Raw genomic sequence first — 20,315 nt, 5'->3', positions numbered from 1 at the left:
ATAAGTCTGTTTGTGTTTTAAGAAGATAGAAAGGGTGTGAATAGGAAGGGAGGTGATGATTTGGGAGGAGTTGGGGGACAGAAAACCATAATCAAAATACACTGTATGAAAAAAGTCTAGTCTCTTCCCCCCCCCCAGCTGTGCAAGCAGCCATGTCTCTGCCTTTCCTTTCTTTTTGTTATTATTTTCTTTATTTACACTTCAAATGCTCTCCCCTTTCTTTGTTTCCCCTCTGAAAACCCCCTATCCCATCCTTCCTCCCCTTGTTTACTAATCCACCCACTTCCACTTCCCTGACCTACCCTGGGGCAATGAGCCTCCATGGGTCCAAGGGCCTCTCCTCTCACTGATGTCTGACCAGGCCATCCTCTGCCACCCATGTGGCTGGAGCCAAGGGTCCCTCCATATGTATTCTTTGGTTGGTGGTTAAGACTCTGGGAGCTCTGGGGGTACTGGTTGGTTTGTATTGTTGTTCCTCTTATGGGGCTGTAAACTCCTTCAGCTCCTTGGGTCCTTTCTCTAGCTTCTCAGTTGAGGACCCTGTGATCAGTTCAATGTTGGCTGAGAGCTCCCCCTCTGTATTTGTCAGGCACTGCAGGGCCTCTCTGGAAAGAGCTCCTGTCAGCACGCACTTGCTGGCATCCGAAATAGTGTCTGAGTGTCTATTCTCAATTTTTAAAAATTGACTAGCACTGTGTTTGAGCTATGACCTCATTAGTTCATTAACATTCAAGAAAATCTTCTTACAAAATAAACAACCAAAATAAACACAGTGATCAACATGGAGAAAAAGGATCAGACACAGAGAACTCTGGAAGGCAGGGAAGAAGAACATGAATCCAAGAACAAAGCAAGTTTTTCTCCTGGAAATCCACACCATCAGAAACAAGGAACTCAGTAAGAGCACTGCAAGCATAAGCTCAACCGTCTACAGAGAGAACACAGAGTAGCAATAGTCCAGAAGTGCACAGTGATTTTAGGAATTCTAAAAGAGATAACAAGAAGGTAAACAGGTACATAAAAATCAACACCATAGTTGCAAGGCCTTTTCTGAAGCAAAGGGATGTAATTCTGGTTTGAAGGCCATCAGGTCCTTAACAAATGAAAGTGGATCTATATCCAGACAAACCATTATGAAATTTCAATCTCTAAAGATAAAGAAAAGAAAAGCAGTCCTCCAGAGGAACTTTCAATTAAGAAATCACATACAAAGGATGGATCCAGACTATCTCAACAGCATCACCAGGAGTCTAACAACAAAGAGTGCTTGATGTCAAAATTGATGGTTGGTTCGTTGGTTGGTTCGTTGGTTGTAGGTCAGTTGATTAGTTGTCTGGTTGGTTGGTTGGTTGGTTGTAGGTCAGTTGGTGAGTTGGCTGGTTGGTTGGTTGGTTGGTTGGCTGGTTTGCAGTGCTGAGGATTGAACCTAAAGCTTTAGATGTAATAGGCAAGTATTTCCTTCTGGACTACACCCTTGGGCCTTTTTGGTTTTAGTTTTTATAATTGTTTGTGACCCTAAATTCACTCTGTGATCCATGCATCCTTAAACTTGAAATCCTTCTGCCTCAGCCTCCTGATTAGCTGGGATTACAGGCCTGCACCACCAAGCCTAGCCCGAAACTCTTAAAAAAAATTCTATCCCCAGCAATAGAAAATTTTTTTAAGAAGTCTCAAAAAATGTTTCCTCCTTTCCAAGAAGTTATCAAAGAATGTGCCAAATATGAAAGAAACAAGAAACAATACAGAGTCTAGAGGGGAAAGAGCAGTTCCCAGAAATACCCTAATGACAGCTCTGCCCCATGTGCAGAGGCCAAGCACCCACACTGGAGGGGTTTGCTAAGGACACAGCTGCACTGAGGGCCCCGGCTATGATACCATCATTTTATCCAAGATGAGGACTGTGGAACAAGCCTGACCCAGGCCATCACTGGCCCATCTTTAACATGTGCTGACAAGCTTCTGCTCACTCTCCTGTGGTTTCCTTGGTGATGGCACAGCCTTCCCTGGAGTCCGGTCGCTGTACTTTAACCTAATCCTGAAATCTAGAACATGAAGCCCACTGAGCTAGGAATAAACGCTAAGCACGGATGGCTCCTGATCATGTGGTTCTGCACATCTGACGTCCAGTTCCCGTCACAGCTCCGCTGGGTGACAGCAACAGTGCCATAGTTACTATTCTATTGCTGCAAGGAGACACCTTGACCAAGTAACTTAGAGAGGAGGCATTTAATTGGAGGCTTGCTTACAGTTCCTTGGGGTTAGTCCATGATCATCACGGCAGGGAATACAGAGAGAAACTGGATCTAGCACAGGCTTTTAAAGTTTCAAAGCTCACCTCCACGCCCCCATGACGTACCTTCTCCAATAAGGACACACCTCCTAACCTTCCTAATAGCCTACCAACTGAGAGCCAGGCATTCAAACACATGAGCCTATTGGGCCGTTCTCACTCAAACCACCACAGCTGTCTCCTGTGGAATGTTCCTCTGTTTAACCTGTTTCTAAGAAATGTAAGCAGACGCGCTCCACTGCCTTCTGGCCCTCTCCCACCTCCTCTGGCTCGGGCAGTCCCGCTAAGTCTCTTGAATGTCTATGGCTTAGTGTTAGCTTCTTAAGAGTATCCACAGGATCACATGTGACATCCAAGGGGACACAAAGGATATAGGCAGTGAGGTGGACGACTAAGTCAGGCAGACTCACTGCTTTATAGGCCAAAGTGGTGATGTAGTGCTGTGGACATAGACTGTCTGACTCTGGAAGTCCAGTGATACGGTGTTTATGAGAGGTAACTGAGAACATGCTGGAAGAGGAGCACGGAATGCAAGCCTCCTAAGGAAGGGAAGGACAATGCTATAAAACAGCAGTACTTGTAAGCTGTGCAGAGGCCCGTGTGACAAGGAGAAACTGGGGTTCTGTTAAGCAGCTGCTGGAGGTTGCGGCCACACGGCTCTTCAGCAGCCTGTGAAGAAGCACTTGTCTCTTACAGTAAACGGCAGACTCTGTCATCCATCAGTTAACAGGAGTGGAATAATTCCATGAAAGAGGGGTAATAAATAATTTAGTACTGTGAGATATATAAGATTTTTTGATGCATACTTTATTTTTTAGAACATTTTAAAATATTAAACCATCACTGATGCTTTATCTTCATAGTCAACTTGATTGTATTAAGAACCACATTGGAAGACAGGAGATAGCTCAGATGTTAACAGCTCATAATCAAATATTAAGAATCATCCTGGAAATGCCCCTGTGGGTGTCTCTATGAGTGTTTCCAGAAAGGGTTAATCAAAAAAGGAAGACCCACCCTAAGGGTGGGTGGCATCAAAGGGCAATGTTCCCACCACCTTCATCCCCTACCGTGATGGACTCCAACTGTGCACTAAGGAAGCCTGTCCTTCCTCAGGCTCTTCTTGTTAGGTATTTTGTCACAGCAAGAAGAAAAGAAACTTATAGATCATCCTTAGCCCAGGCTTCAAAAACAAACAAACAACAACAAAACCAGGCTGTGGAGAGACACATCCACTCCAGTTTAACATCCCTGAAATAGAAAATGCAACCGTTTTACATGCTCTGGCAAAACAGGTACTTAAGGCAGGAGTCCTGGTTGCAGAGGCCTGGCATGCTGACATGTTAGATACAGAAACCAAACTGCAGGCCCCTCTCAGGACACTGGAGGCACATTCTCTGGAGGCGCTAGGCTTGCAGCCATCCCTTTCGAACAGCAGGTGGCACTGTCGTGCTGCAGAAGACTCACCCCGGGCAACAGGCACCCCAGCAACATCTCTCTCTCCTACAAGGTAGATGGTAAATTGAGTTAAACTCCAGCATAACCTAGCTGGGGAGCACTGGGCCTATCAGGGGAAGAAAGTAAATGCATGCAAAGGAAGAAATGGAACTAGCTAGTGCGACTAGGAGGCAAGCGCAGAGGGCTAAAATAAGAGACTGGGAAACAAAACTGCCTCAGGTGCTTCCCATGACACAGAGCCCTCCGCTCTGGCAAGGAACCCGGGTGGGAAAGCTCGCTCCCAGGGCGGCTCTTAGGGGCCTGGATTAAATAACTGATAACTAAACAGCACATGAAACACAAGGTCCACTTCTCCTTAGCATGGACTGACTGAGCCAGAAAACCCAGCAGAGGATTAGGGCCCTCAGAAGCTGGTGGAAGGAAGTCTACTGAGGGTCTGGGGGGCATGCTGCTGAAAACGCCTACCAGCACTCAGCTCCAGGATGCTCTCCCTGTCAGGGAGGTGTAACTTTAGTTTTTTTGAAGTGCTTACTTTTCTTTTTAAAGATGTACTTATTTATTTTATGTATGTGAGCACACTGTCACTCTCTTCACACACACCAAAAAGAGGGCATCTGATCCCATTGCAGATGGTTGTGAGCCACCATGTGTTTGCTGGGAATTGAACTCAGGACCTCTGGAAGAGCAGTCAGTGCCCTTAACCACTGAGCCATCTCTCCAGCCCTGAAGCGCCTACTTTCAATGATGGTTCTTAAATATTTTAACCCCCATTTTAGCCCACCACCCACCAGAGGTAGTGGGAAAGAATGGATATGGAGAAAGTGGACCTATTTAGAAAGGTTCTTTGGAGCAACTTCTTCTGTGGTGTCTGAAAATCAGCAGTTCAGTTTACAAGTTAGCAGCGGCAGCTCAATCCACTCACAAACACCTCATGGATACAGCAACAGTCCAGTTTGGTAGAGTTGGAATAGCAAACACAAATCAGCAAAGTGGCACTACCCAGCAGAAACAGCCAGGTCTCAGCCTCAGCACAAGTCAGCAGGAAGGACCAGCAGGAATGCCAGAAGTTCCTGGCTGCATCTCCGTGGAGATGGGAGACCCACAAGCATTGCACACCTAGTTCTAAAACAAGCTTAGCTCCGCCTCCGTCACTGTCTGTCAGTCCGATTTATATCCTGCAGACATCACGTGGCTTCTGTGGGTCTCGCCTCAGCATCTGTGTCTGTCTCGGCTGACATCACTCTGCCAATCAGCCCAGGTCCACAAAAGCAGCAAGAAACAGCAGCACACCACCAGAAGTTTTTTTGCTCATTTCTCTCTATGGGGTCCCAACAAATGCAGCTCAACTATGCAATCTAAGGCAGACCAATGCATGCACATCATTATCAAAGAATCCTTCATCACGTGTCCTTTCACACGCTTTCTTTAGTAGAACATCCTTTCTCATGTGTCTGCTTCAGCTAAACGTTCCTTCATGAGTCTGCCTTAGCCTTTCACCGTGTCCACTTCAGCTAAACATTCCTTCACATGTTTGCCCTGGCAAAACACCATCCAACCAACTTTCCAAAGAAGCCTAAAGTTTCCACTTCAGGGAGGTTCACTAGGTCACTGGGTACACAAACCTGCCTGGTTAACGTCTACAGGCTGATGTGCCAGGCAGCTCTCTCTAGCCCATGTAACGGAAACCATGTGAAACTGTTTAATCCCTGAAGCTATGAGGCCTCACAGCACTGGAAACTGAAGTGTGATGCTATTCTTGGTTATTAACTTGACTGCACCCAGAATTAACTAAAACCCAAATGGCTGGGCACATCTGTGATGAAATTTTTTTCTTATTCATTTAAACTGGGAAGATCCACTTTTAATCTGGATCTTTGAGATAGGAAGACAGTACTTTAATCCATGTCTTTGGAGGCAGGAAGACCTAACTTTATGTGGAGCACATGCTCTGCTGGGCAGCGTATATAAGGACCACGGGAGAAGGAAGCTCTCTCTCTTTGCCTGCTTGCTCTCAACCTGATTAGCAAGTCCATTCCTTCTTTGCATTAGAACCCGCTTTTTTGGGATTCTGGCATAGACTAAAGACCAACTGACACATCAGCCTGATGGACTGACACCTACTGGATTCTGGGATATTCCATTCATAGGCAGTCACTGTTGGATTAGCTAGACCGTAGCCCAGCTGTAAGTCATTTTAATAAATTCATATGATGTGTATATATGTATATATATACACAAACATATATATAAACACAATGTTATTCTGCAAAAACATTGAAACTTTTATTTGAAAATTAAATTCTCTAGCTTTCATGTGCTTGAAATTTAGGGCAGATACATCTCTAACTTTTAAATTTCTCAGCTCTTGAAATAGATCAGCTTAAATTTCTCTTGCTTCCTGAAATAGATCAGTTTTAAAATCCCTCAACATTGATTCATCTGTTTAATATATATATATATATATAGTTGATATGTATATATGTATGAATACAGTATATATCATGTACATGTATATGTGTGTATATAGTATATACATGTATATGTGTGTATATGTGCATATATAGATGATATGCATATGTGTGATATTATGATATATATATATATATATATATACACACACACACACAGAGAAAGGGAGAGAGATTCTGTAAGTTCTGTTACTCTACAGAACCCTGACTAATACACAAGGAAATGCTGAGATATGCTTTCGAGAACACAGTACATTAACAAAACAGAGGGGCCAGGCTGGAGAGATGGCTCAGCTGTTAAGAGCACTGACTGCTCTTCCAAAGGTCCTGAGTTCAAACCCCAGCAACTACATGGTGGCTCACAACCATCTGTAATGAGACCTGATGCTCTCTTCTGGAGTGTCTGAAAACAGTTAAAGCGTACTTACATATAATAAGTAAATCTTTAAAAAAAAAAAAAAAAAAAAACAAAAAACAAAAAACAGAGGGTCCAAGAAAGACCCTGCCCCCCCCCACCCACTGCAGGCACCTGTGGAGGAGATGGTGGCTGAGGGCATTTCCCCAGTAAAAGCGCAATCCTGTCTTAGTTCTGAAGCCTAAATCAATAATCAGGTACACAAGGCCTTTTTTGAGACATCCTTTACCTTTCCTGTGTAATTAGTTTAAATTCTCTATAATTCTGTGCAAGTTATAATTGTAAGAATATAGACCTTTAAGTAGTCTCTTTCCTCTGCTGGGAAGCCTGTGAGCACTAAGACTCACACTAGCCCTTCCTTGTCACAGCTGCTAGCTTCATAACATCCTATACAGGCAGGGATTACTTCAACCAGTGCTAATCTCAGAATATTAAACAGATGAATCAGTGTTGAAGGATTTTAAAGCATCTATTTCAGGAGGTTTCTGATCTTCGGGAAGCAAAGAGCTGAAAATGCTAAAAGTTAGAGATGTATCTGCTCTAAAATTCAAGCACATGAAAGCTAGAGAATTTAATTTCCAGATACAAGTTTCAATGTATTTACAGACTAATTGTGTGTGTGTGTGTGTGTGTGAATAAGAATAAGTGGCTTTTGTGATGCTTTGATGATCTGGGTAGGGTTTTTCAGATTCCTAACACATATTAAGACACACATTCTCCTTTCCTGGTCTTGTCTTACTTCTTTTCTGTTTACTGGGCACACACTGATTCTTTTTTGTTTGTTTTAGTTTTGATTTTCTAGAGACAAGGTTTTCCTTTGTAGCCCTGGCTACCCTGGAACTCACTCTGTAGAGCAGGCTGGCCTGAAACTCAGAAATCTGCCTGCCTCTGCCTCCCAAGTGCAGGGATCAACTTCCTGTCTTCCTCCCAGTGTCTTTCTGCCTTTCCCAGCACTAGTTCCAGCTTTATGAGCAAACATTTTAAACCAATCACTGGAACAAGAACTCAGGTGGGGGATTAGGTGGGTTCACAGGAAAAACAGGCCTTTCTCCTCATTTTTATTCAAACGCTTTTAAAATTCTAAAGTAGAAAAACAATGCTTTCTTAGAACTTATAATTTCTTACTAAATCTTTCAAAATAGTAATGAGAAGCCACTGCCGCTGCCATGGGGTGTGTCTGCAATCCCACACAGGCTCATGCTCTCACCCGTTACCCAGCTGGTGGCACTATCTGGGGAAGGCCATGGAACCTTTAGAGGGTGAAGCCCGGTAGACACGGGTGGCTGGGGTGGCCTTTGAAGGTTACACCCACACCTGCTTCCAGCTTCTCTGGTACACCATGAACCGAGCCGCTCTACTGGGCTTTTCCGGTGACAGTAGACTGGAACCTTCTAAAACAGTGGTTCTCAACCTGTGGAGGGCCATCCCTTTGGCAAACCTCTAGCTCCCAAAAAATATTCACAATATGATTCATAACAGTAGCAAACTTAGTTATGAAGTAGTAATGAAGATAATACATGAGGAACTGTATTAAAGAGTCAGGGTCATAGAATCAGGAAGGATGACAACCACCGCACTAAAACCATGCACCAAACAAGTCTTTGCTCCCTCAGGCCGTCTCTGTCAGGTACTGTGAGCACAGCAATGTGAAACAACTAAGAGTTGCCAAGGTGCTGCTATCTGAGCAACGGTCCTCCTAAGTTTAAACTACTTGACCTTTACAGTGTTTTTCCATTGAAAATTGGCTTGTGATATATTATTTACTGTATCTTTGAGATATACTCTGAAGTAGTCGTTACTATAGAGAGGTTGATAGTCATAGAAATGACGTGGCTCGCCCTGTTCTAGAACTAACTGCCTCCCCAATCACTCTGCACACTTAGAGACTCATAAAAGAAGAGCATCTAATATAGCACTCATCCAGCTGTGGCTAATGCTCAAAGGGGAGCTGGCCCTGAACCCACAATCTGACTAACTGATGGATCTTACAACGCTTCTGCATCTCGCATATGCTGTTGTCCTTAAACCCCATTCGGGTCCAGGCCCCATGTTCCACTCTGAACAATTTAAACAGTCAGGAGAGTGCAAGTCTGGCCACTTGGACAGATGGGAGACTTACACAGCGAATGTATTTCCAGAATTGTTCTTCCTATTTCTTCAGTGCACCAGTGTTGTGCTTTGTGAAGAGTTGCTACCCAGTTTCATCTTCTCCATCTGGCACAACTGTGCTTTTCCTGGTAAGAGCACAGAGCCCTAATGGCAGGGGTGTGACCCTGTGCACCCCTTGAACGGCCCTTAGAGGTTTGTTTGTTGATATGGGATGAGCCTAATGGCCAGGACTAAGTTGGTTTTCTCCTTTTTCTATAGAAATAGAGCCTCACTGAAGGTCAATCTCGGTAAATAAATGTTGGATACACTTTTTTAAATGTATTTTATATATATATATATATATATATATATATATATAATACATTTATATGTGTGTGTGTGTGTGTATATATATATATACACACACACACACACACACACACAGACCAGAAAAGGGCATCAGATCCCATTACAGATGGTTGTGAGCCACCATGTGGGTGCTGGGAATTGAACTCAGGACCTCTAGAAAAGCAGTCAGTGCTCTTAACCACTGAGCCATCTCTCCAGCCCCTGGAGAAACTTTCTTAACATCCCTAAACTTCAATTATGGTACAAGTTTTTCATTCCTACAGTTTCTAGCAAGTCTGGTGAGCATAGTACTTATCTTCTAGTCATCCTGGAAGCACTCCTTTAGCTAAATTTCACTTTTATGTAACTTAATATTTCCTAAGCAAACTTATTAGTAAATCCTGTAGCATCAGTTTTACTACTTCAAGTTTATCTACATCAACCTGAAATCCCAAACTCCTTTTTAATAAACGACTCTACCAAGTTTCAAAAAGATAGGACAAATTCTACTTCTTTGCTTTTCTTTCTCACCCCTTGTTAATACTCCAACAACCTCCCACTCCCCCAAGGAAAGAGAGAGCAGCACCCCTGTTAGAGCAGCAGCTCTGTTAGAGCAGCACCCCTGTTAGAGCAGCACCCCTGTTAGAGCAGCACCCCTGTTAGAGCAGCACCCCTGTTAGAGCAGCACCCCTGTTAGAGCAGCAGCTCTGTTAGAGCAGCACCCCTGTTAGAGCAGCACCCCTGTTAGAGCAGCACTCCTGTTAGAGCAGCAGCTCTGTTAGAGCAGCACCCCTGTTAGAGCAGCACTCCTGTTAGAGCAGCACCCCTGTTAGAGCAGCACCCCTGTTAGAGCAGCACCCCTGTTAGAGCAGCACTCCTGTTAGAGCAGCACCCCTGTTAGAGCAGCACCCCTGTTAGAGCAGCACCCCTGTTAGAGCAGCACCCCTGTTAGAGCAGCACCCCTGTTAGAGCAGCACTCCTGTTAGAGCAGCACCCCTGTTAGAGCAGCAGCTCTGTTACAGCAGCAGCTCTGTTACAGCAGCACCTCTGTTAGAGCAGCACCTCTGTTAGAGCAGCACCTCTGTTAGAGCAGCAGCTCTGTTAGAGCATCACCTCTGTTAGAGCAGCAGCTCTGTTAGAGGTCTCTCCAGCTGGTGGCCCAGGCAGCTTTTTCCCCCTGACAGTCTCTCTTTGTTCAACTAAAACTTTCACTTAAGGTTGAATCAGAGATCTTTCTGGAAAGCAAAATGGAGTATGAAGCTCCCTTGGGCATGGACTGTTCATCCACATTTCCGTTCTCCTAGCCTCAGCTCACACAGCAAATGATTACAATAGACTTTGGGATTAAGCTCCTACACTAGGTCCCAAAGAACAGACTTAAAAAGAAAAAAATGGAGTCACCTGTAATGAAGTTAAACACAGCCAAACAGAGTTCCCCAGGAAACCAAGTTTCAGTGGGTACTGAATCCTTCTGTTTTAATCTTTGTGGGGGAGAGGACTTGCCTGGAGTAACTTGATGTTAACTTGTTAATGATTCTCCTATTGTTTAGCCTCTCTTCCCTGCCTTATAAGGAAAGTAACTCCAGCCAATCATATCTTTGTTCCCTAGGGAGGAAGGCAGAACCACCAGTCTCCTCGGGTCAGAAATGCTTACCCATTTCAACTAATCTATAACCACAAAGGAAAATCAATCAAAATCTTGTAACTAAAGTTGTTAATTTTGTTATTATTATGAATAATAATTTTTACAATTTTAGGCTGATTAATATTCTTAACCAGATTAAAACTGAATCTTTATTATGATACCCATTGAAACTGGCTTTCCTGGAGAATTCTGTTTGGCAATAGTTAACTTTATCATGGGCAACTCCATTTTTTTTTTTATTTAAGTATATTCTGTAGTCTATTTATTATTATTATTATTATCTATTCTGAAGCTTAGTTTTATTTCCTCAAGTAAATAAAAACTAGTCTCTCTGCACACCCTGTGGACCAACATTATTATTATTAAATACATCTGTTATTGGTCTTTCTCCACGTGGTCAGATTTCCTTATCTTCACTGGCCTATTTTCAACTAATTTAAAAACTATCAACAGTTGCCTTCACGACTTGATCAAAATGCTTCCAAGTTCCATTGCTGACTTATGCACACAGCTATTCTAACACTCTCAAACAAAACCCTCAGTAATTTAGGGAATTTTCAGTTTGAGGTAAGGGTTGTTTTGGTTGGTTGGTTGGTTGGCTGGTTGGTTGGTTGGTTGGCTGGTTGGCTGGTTGGCTGGTTGGCTGGTTGGCTGGTTGGCTGGTTGGCTGGTTGGCTGGTTGGTTGGTCTGCATGACAAGTTCTAGAGCCAGCTCAGTGACCCTTCCTCACCCACGTACCTACCTCTGCAATGAAGTCATGCAGCTCTCCTTCAGTCGGGCAGCATCCTAATGACCTGATAATTGTCCCAATCTCTCTAGAAAAAAAACGTTGTGAAAAGTTTTAGAATATAAATTCTGGAGAGGCAACTGTAGTATAAATTATCAAATAATGATCTAAATTATTTCAGATCACAGGGAGCATAGCAAACCACCTCACTTAAATATAGGCTCACAAATATATGAGAAACTTCCTGGGAAAAGAAAAAGGCACAAGAACCAAGGCAGGCCAAGGTTTTCACTGACTAGCAAATCAAGCCCTGACTAGTTCAAAATCTCAAAGCTCCAGAGAAGGAATCAGGACAACATGAGGGGAGGAAGAAGGAATGTCTGCCACTTGATGGCTGGCTTTACCTGTTATTTAACTCTGATGGTGAAGGAAAGAGAATATAGGTTAACCATTTAGTACACTAATACACACCAGCACAACCTAAGTGTAGCCTTGCACTGGGGTAGCCTGGGGGCGGGGCTACAGGAGGAAGAGGAGACGGACTGGGTTAAATTTTACTTCACTCTGCTTGTACTCCTGCTTGTTTCAGTTGAATGCTCCTCTTATCTTGAAAAAGCAATGCTTACAAAGCCATCTGTAGAAATAGTTGACCGCGTTTGCTAACGGAAGAATGTCCCAATGGCTACCCACATCTGCTTCTGTAAACACACTTAAACTACAAAAGAAACATCCTTTCAGTGGTCATGAGACCCAAAGACCACCCTCACAAGGTCCATGCATACAGGAATCTCCACATTGTTGCTCAAACTATAAAACCTGTAAGAAATCATGGGATGGAATCAGACTTTGCAAAACACTAGCTTTGGTCTATGCCCACTGCACTTGAAAATTTGGAAGGTCTGGACAGATAGATCTAGATAGATAGAACATCAACAGTGCTCAGGAAAGTGGAAACGGGGCTGGACATGAGCTCTCCTTGAAGACAGAAAAGTATATGAAAAGGACAGAGCCTCTTTTTCTTCCTCTGGAGACATCAATGAAGGCAGCAATGTGAACTACTGCCTCCACTATTGTAAGAGCCGGGTTTGTAACTGACTGGTTGAGCACTGGGCTTGTGTCTTGAGAAGCAGAAGTTTCTGGCTCTCTGAAGATGAGGAGCATGCCCTGCTAAATGGCAGATGGACATACAGGCAGAGAAAGCAGATCACTAAGTTACCTTCAGTGGAAACACACTAAAGGCAACAGAAGGAGGCTGATAGGAAAAGAGAAGAGAAGATGAGGAAGGGACAGGAAGGTGGCATTTAAATGCCAGGCTTTCTAAATGTTTCTTTATATAGTAGTGAAGTGAAATGAATCTATTTCAAGAGCTCTCCATGTGTGAGGCCCTGGGTTCAAATCTGAACACCAGCAGGGATGGAAAGTCCCCAAGTCCGTGTAATGGGGAGAAAGGGCAATCGCAGCAGATGTCCTGATGACTCAGCTTCCCTGTTTCCCACAGCCGGAATGATACACAAGGCTGGATACACAGAGACTAAGCAATCGACCATGCTACTTTCTCACAGCGCTGGTGCCAGGAACGTGGGAACACAGCAGAAGGGGCCAGGTGGGCACCACAGAGCTCCAGATGGCTTCTAGATGGGCTGGGATGCTGGCCGTTGTGAGGAAGTCAGGCTGCTGATGCTGCAGCCCTAGGAACAGTGATGCTTCCAGAGATGGAAAACAGAGAAAAGGGAACACAGGCAAGAAAAGGTCCAGGCCTTAGCACTGAAAGAAAAGGAGGCTTAGGAAGAAAGAAAACTGAAAGGGAGATATAGGAAAACACCAAAAGAGATGAACACACCAGATGTGGCAGTACACACTTGCAATCCAAAGCATTTGGGAAATGGAGGCAAGAGATCAGCAGGAGCTCAAACCCTCTCCTACACAGAAAGTTCAAAGCCAGTCTCGGCTACATGAGAGTCCATCTCAAAAACAAACAAAAAGGAGATGAAAATGTAATTTCAAGAAACACAAAACAGAAATGTCAACAACAAGGACAGAGTTCAAAAGTAATCAAATAAATGTGTCGGGTACTATAAAATGAAACAGAATTATGAGATAAGAAAGTCATCATGGGAGGGTCTTCCAAGGAAGGGAAATGGAATATAGTGTTAGACATGGGTAAAGGGGGAATTACAAGGATTACATGGGGTGGGAGAAGGGAGGACAGAGTAGAGGAGGGAATATGGGTGTGAACAACTAACATTATAAATACCTTTTAAAAAGCTATTTGAAAATCTACTACTGTAGAAACTTCATAAAATATATACATGTATAAAAGGAATTTAAATAGTCACTATATTATGAGGGAGACAATACAACAAGTAGATATTATTTGTTGCCAAATAAAACTTTCAGTAGTAAGAATGGGTTACACCTTTCTGAGTCACTAGCCAAAGGGGTCCGACAGGCTCCCCAAACCCCACAGGCTATCTCCAACTTGGTAAGATGTTATTGCTGAAGACACCACACACTTATGTCACAGAAAATGGAGAAATCTAAGTGGTACTCAACTAGAAGATTCACCCTATTAGCTAGTGTTCATAGTGCTAGAAGATTCTAAGCATAGTACAGAAGAGAAATCTCATCGAGCTCAATCTCACCCGGCTCCAAACCCTGTGAGCTTTAGTGATGGCCTGCCTGCAAGATGTCCTCACTGATTCAACAGTGGCATGGGTGTTAGAGGATTAACCACCCACTTTTTGGGGGGGAGAGGGGAGGCTTAAGACCCACTCAAGTCATGGGCCTCTGGAAACCTACCTCTATTATTCTGCTAAATGAGCATAGGAATAAAATGATTCCTAATGATATATCGGTATACCCCTATGTCTATGTCTTAGTTAGGATTCTATAGCTGTGAAGAGACACCGTGACCACAGCAACTCTTATAAAGGACAGCATTTCGTTGGAGCTGGCTTACACTTTAGAGGTTTAGTCCATTATCATCATGGTGGGGAGCATAGCAGCATGAGGCAGACATGGTGCTGGAGAGGCAGTTGAGAGTTCTATATCTCGATTAGCAAGTAGCAGGAAGAAAAAATGTCACTGGACCTGGCTTGGGACACACTTCTTCCAACTAGGCCACACCTACTCCAACAAGGCCACACCTCCCAATAGTGCCACTCCTTATGAGTGTATGGAATCATTTTCATTCAAATCACTACACCATAAGTCGGTGAATTATTGCTCAGTCTTCAGTGGAGAAGCTTCTGGCAGTAGATGGTAATTAATGCAAAGACAGAAAGCAAGACAATATGCAGCAGGTGAGAGGATTTGGAGTACTCAGCCCTAAATGGGATCTTTGTTTCACCCTTCTGCAGAGGGTCAGGGATCCATGTGGAAAGGGGTGGGGGTGGGGTTAAAGAGTAAAAGGTCTTGAATATTTTTTTTTAAATAGCATTTTCCAGACACAAGAGGAAGATGCACATAGGAACTCACAGAAACTGTGACATTTCCAAGACTTAAGACAGCTCAAACCTGACAAAATCCCAATGCAAAAGAGGGAAAGTGGGCAAAGAAGTGCTTCCAAAATGATAGCTTCTAGATGCAGGACAAACAGTTTTCTTCAATGGAATATACTAATACACCCAGTAAACACTGAGTCTATCAACCATACTCAGTAGAAGTTGTCTAACACAAATGAGATCTATGCTTTTATGGCTTTTTTCTCTTTCTTATAAGAGAGAGAATACAAAGATAGGTGGGTAGAGAGTGGAATTCCAGTGAGAATTTGGAAGGAGTTGGAGAATAGGAAAAATAATAAAAATATACTGTAAAGAATAAACATCAATTACTGGAACACTACCCAATTCATTCTATGAAGCCACAGTTACACTGCGTATTCTTTCTTGAAGATGAAACAGTTTCTGGCTAATCAGGAACTTGTCTCAATTTCCTTTCATAGAGGACTTCATATGAGATTTTTTTTTTTTTTGATTTTTCAAGACAGGGTTTCTCTGTATAGCCCTGGCTGTCCTGGAACTCACTCTGTAGACCAGGCTGGCCTCAAACTCAGAAATCTGCCTGCCTCTGCCTCCCAAGTGCTGGGATTACAGGCGTGCGCCACCACTGCCCAGCAAGATTTTTTTTTTTTAAGAGACAACATTTATTCCTTTTCCAAACGTTACAGTAAATCCGGGTGGAAGAGTGATTTTAGCAGTTAGGGGGAAAAGTTCACATCTGGGGTTTGGCCATTAAAAGTTATTTACAACAATGGGAGGGGGGGAAAAGACAACAAGAAGTTGTTTCACATTACAGACCTCCCTCCCGCCTGAAGCCTAACACTTGCTTATCAAGTCAGAGACATGGTTGATTTCACAAGCTGGAGGCTTGAACCTGAGTAAGACATTTATAAATTCCCAGACAGGAGCAATGTCCTCCCGAGCCCAGGTGCCACTAGGCACAGCACAAGAGACTAAGAATTCAATAGGGAAAGGCTGGACACTCAGGGTTGGAAGTATCAGCCCCCACTTCTGGCTCAGGAGGTTGAGAAGCAGGATTTTAAAAATGAACTTGGAAAAGAATTGGAAACCCAGCATACCTTCTGCAGGGATGGGGCTCGGGAAGGAGGTAGGGACAGGAGCATTTCACATGACTAACCTAACTTGGGAAACCGTAAGGGACCATCTTCAACTGGCCCTAAGAGTAAGACCAAATGGCTGATGAGAGAATCCACAGGAGGGAGGAAGGCGTGGCTGGGAGGGGTCAGCAAGCCTCTTCCTTTCTGGGCACAGGGCACAAGGTCCAGGCAGTAACCTCACAGGACAGCACAGTTTTTGCAGCTTAGAGATCACCCACCTGCCCCCACCCAGCCACTCATTCTGCTCAGCACTGGCAGATGTGTTGCCACTTGCAGGGCCCGAGGGAGTGGGGCTCTTGGCTCTCAGGGGTGGCAGCAGCCTTCCCTTCTTGGGCAGTGCCCTCATCACTGCCGGCGCTGATGTCCCCCTGCTCCTGCTCTCCCTCTGTTGGTGAGGAGGCTGAGGAATCACCCCCACCCTCCTTCTGATTTCTCTTAGAGGACAGGCCACTCAATTTGAAAGGCTTCTTGAAACAGAATTTCTTCTTCTCTTCTTTCTTCTTCTTCCCCTTCTCCTCCTCCCCTTCCTCCCCTTCTTCCCCCTCCTCTCCCTTCCTCCTCCTCTCCCCTCCCCCTCCCCCCTCTCCCCTCTTCCCTCCCTCTCCCTTCACCCTCCCCCTCCTCTCCCCTCCCTCTCCTCTCCCTCTCCCTTCCCCCTTCCCCTCCTCTCCCCTCTCCCCTCCTCTCCCCTCCCTCCCCCTCCCCTCCCCTTACTCCTCCCCCTCCTCTCCCTCTTCCCCCTCCTCATCCTCCATGGGAGCGACCGCCCCCTTGGCTCGGGCACTGACTCGATGGCATCACCCCAACTGCCTCCTCTGTTCTGTTCACGGTGGCGACTCCCCTTCACCCTTGGAGGTTAAGTCTCCAGTGCTTTTCACGGGGCCATTCTCCGGTCCGTTGGCCTTCGCAGGCGAAGAGCCCACTGTCTCCTCGGCGCTCACGTCGCCCCCGAGATTTTTTTCTACTTCTATCATGTTTAATGTTCCAAATAGATTTTTAAAACTGGGGCCTGTAATCCCAGCACTTGGGAGGCAGAGGCAGGCGGATTTCTGAGTTCGAGGCCAACCTGGTCTACAGAGTGAGTTCCAGGATAGTTAGGACTATACAGAGAAACTCTGTCTCGAAAAGCCAAAAAGAAAAAAGAAAAAAAGATTTTAAAAACTGGTTGAGTGAATATTACTTTTAGCTTCAGAAAATAATCATGGATATTTAAGAGGCATTTAACTGTTATAAATTATTTTGATGACTAAAAAAAGTCAATACTGAGTTGTATATTTTAAAATAAATTTTATTTGTAAAGAAAAACAAAACATCAATTACTAAATAAATTTTATTTGTAAAGAAAAACAAAACATCAATTACTAAATAATAAGCAAGAGGTAGGATGATATAAATATTAAAAGTTGGTTAAGCCTATTTCTATTAAGTAAGATTTCAGGTAAAGTAAACTACTGAAAATTATTTTGTTTTTTAGTCTAATTTTTCTTCCATTTATTTGTTTATTGATTGATTTGTTGGGGAGCTGGATGGGAAGAGGGAAGGGTACAGGTTAGAAGTGCATGCTACTGTACACATGCAGAGGTTCGAAGACAACTTCTGGGAGTCAGTTCTTTCTGTCCATTATGTGGGTCCTAGGGATTGAACTCCAGTAATCAATATGGTGCTTGGCAGCAAAGGGCCTTTACACACTGGGCCACTTTGCTGGCCCTGAAAATTATTTTAAGAACCCACTTAAATCTATTTTGGAGCACAGAGGATTTGAGACAGGGTCTTGCTATGTAAGTTTGACTGTCCTGGAGCTTAGTTATGTAGACCAGGCTGGCCTTGAATTCACAGATATCTGTTATCTATCTGCTTCTCCCTCCCAAGTGCTAAGATTAAAGATGTGTGACACTATACCTGGTTTCCTCAATCTATTTTTAATGAGCCTGGAATAGTGGCCCATACCTATAATTTCAGCACTCAGCAGGCTGAGATATAAGATTACTACAAATTCAAAGCCAACCTACTCTACCCAGCAAGTTTTGGGATAGCCCAGGCTACATAATGAGGCTTGTTCTCAAAAACCAAAACAGCAACAATATAAACCTATTTTCCTGTGTGCACACAAACGCAGAGGCCAGAGGTCTCTGCCCGCATCTTCCCCAGTCGCTCTCTACCCTATGCTGTGAGACAGGGTCTCTAACTGAACTGGAGCTTACCAGCTGGCGAGCCTGGCTAGCCAGTAAGCCCAGAGTCTCTGCCTCTGCCTCCCCACGACTGGAATTACAACAGTCACTGGCACATCCAACGTTTTTTTTGGGTGCAAAGGATCGAAGCCTGGGTCCTCAGTCATGCAAGGACTTCTCTACCCAGCCATCTCACTGCTCCAATCAAACCCTTTAATATCATTAAAATCATTAAGGCACTTTTAAATCTTATTTGTATTTTGAAAGAGTCTTTTTATGCTATCCCAGAACTCAAAGCAATCCTCTGTCTCAGCTTTCTATGTGCTAGCATGAAGAACATGTGTCATGGCATCTATCAAATATGTAATACTTCTTATGATAGGAATGGTAGCATACCTCTGTAATCCCAACACTGGGGAGGCAGGAGGACTGTCATGAGTTCAAGACCAGCCTAGTCAATACAGTGAGGCCAGGATTACATAGTGAGACCCCATCCCCCAAAAATATTTAATAAACAACAAATGCTGTAGAAACAAGCAACTCTGTTTGGATGTTATTTGTTTGTGTGTTGTTTTCTAAGGCAGGGTTTCTCTGTGTAGCCCTGGCTGTCCTAGAACTCACTCTGCAGACTGGGTTGACCCCAAACTCAAACTCAAATATCTGCTTGCCTCTGCCTCCTGAGCGCTAGGATGAAAGGTGTGAGCTACCACGTCTGGCTTGTTTGATTTTTAAAAAGATTTATTTAGTTATTTTTATGTGTCTCTGTGTATGACTATGTCACACGCATGTGGATACACAAGGAGGCCAGTTGAGGGAATTAGATTCCCTGAGTTGGAGTCCAGGTAGTTGCCAGCTTCAATATGAGCTCACAGACTAGTTCAGAATGTGTGCTGGTCCAATATGTGTGTGGTCCAATGTGAGTGCTGGGAACCAAACCCAGGTTGTCTGCAAGAGTGCCCTTGACTGCTGAGTCATCTCTACAGCCTGATCCCTTTAAAACTGTTTAAATGATTTCTAATATCAACTAGTTTTTAACAATGGTTTCAGAATGCTTTTCTAAACTAGCTTCTGCACATCAGTCACTGATACTGTGGCCACTGCTATTTCAAACAGCTGGTGCAGGAGCCCGTCTGTATACAAGTTCATTTCCTCCATTGACTAGAGTGGTTAGAACCAACTCACTTTGTAATCTACCATGCAAATGATGCAGAAATCAACAAAAAATCTTATTTAAATTTTTAAAGCTTTTTACGATATTATTTTCTTCACTATAAACCTTTTATTGGATTTTTAATAAAGTGACAGATGAAACAACTATTTTACATAAATGTTTTAAAATATGGAACCTTTTATGTATTTTATTGAAGTACATAGATTTCTTATATATTTGATAACAAACCAGCTCTAAAGACCTTTAAACAGAAGAATTTGTCTCTGCATTTATCCCATACAGAAAGCAGTGTCATTTAGACAAACAGATCATAAAGAGCAACCCAACAGAAGCCTGGGAGGGAGTCTTAGTAGACAGTCGGTGGGTGTAGTATGCCACTGCCGACGCAGGGTGGCACCAGTGCCATTGAGCTAGACTATGAGTCATCCCTAAGGGCAGTCAAGGTCAAAAACACCCCAGTGCAGACAGATTGAGGGCATCTGATGCAATTCTAAGGGGCAAAAGGCGGCAAACCCGTTTATCCCTCTAGAATACAAGTGTTTTACACTGAGTATCAGTAAGCATAACACAATTTGGAAATTTCTAGAACAAAGCACAATTCTGGAAAAGGGGTTCCATTCATTTAACAAACATTTGCTGAGGACAGCTAAGCTATATCAGGTACTTACAGAAGAATAGAGAACAAAACAAAGACCCTGCCTTCTTCCCCTACAAAGGCATTTTTCCTAGATCCAAGGTATTTTTAAACTAATAAAATAAATTTAAAAGAAGGGCAAATTTTCTGTTCCAAAATGGCTTCAAAGGCCTTCATAATCAACCGAAGAGACTGTGAAAGAGAAGAACAAAGAGTTTCTGGCTCCTAATTGCTGTGATGCTATTTCTTCTTAGTCTCTGTGCTAGAGGTCACAGTCCCAAAAA

General features: G+C 43.6%; 1 protein-coding gene across 3 annotated transcripts in view; it reads right to left on the bottom strand.

Annotated features, from left to right (window-relative positions):
• The window catches only part of Efcab2 (EF-hand calcium binding domain 2), an 84,258-nt gene that overhangs the window by 11,431 nt on the left and 52,512 nt on the right, over nucleotides 1–20,315 (bottom strand). For 2 of the 3 annotated variants that reach the window (XM_052200666.1, XM_052200668.1), the window contains exons 3-4: nucleotides 11,456–11,528; nucleotides 3,758–3,793 (exon numbers count right to left, since the gene is read on the bottom strand). In XM_052200666.1, coding sequence (XP_052056626.1) covers nucleotides 3,758–3,793; nucleotides 11,456–11,528 — 109 coding nt within the window. The remainder of the gene's footprint in view (nucleotides 1–3,757; nucleotides 3,794–11,455; nucleotides 11,529–20,315) is intronic. The other variant, XM_052200667.1, reaches the window with a different exon arrangement.

The sequence above is a fragment of the Apodemus sylvaticus genome, chromosome 12 (assembly GCF_947179515.1).
Source record: "Apodemus sylvaticus chromosome 12, mApoSyl1.1, whole genome shotgun sequence".
NCBI lineage: Eukaryota > Metazoa > Chordata > Mammalia > Rodentia > Muridae > Apodemus > Apodemus sylvaticus.
Note: the sequence above shows the minus strand (reverse complement) of the source record. Positions and strands in the feature narration are given on the sequence as shown.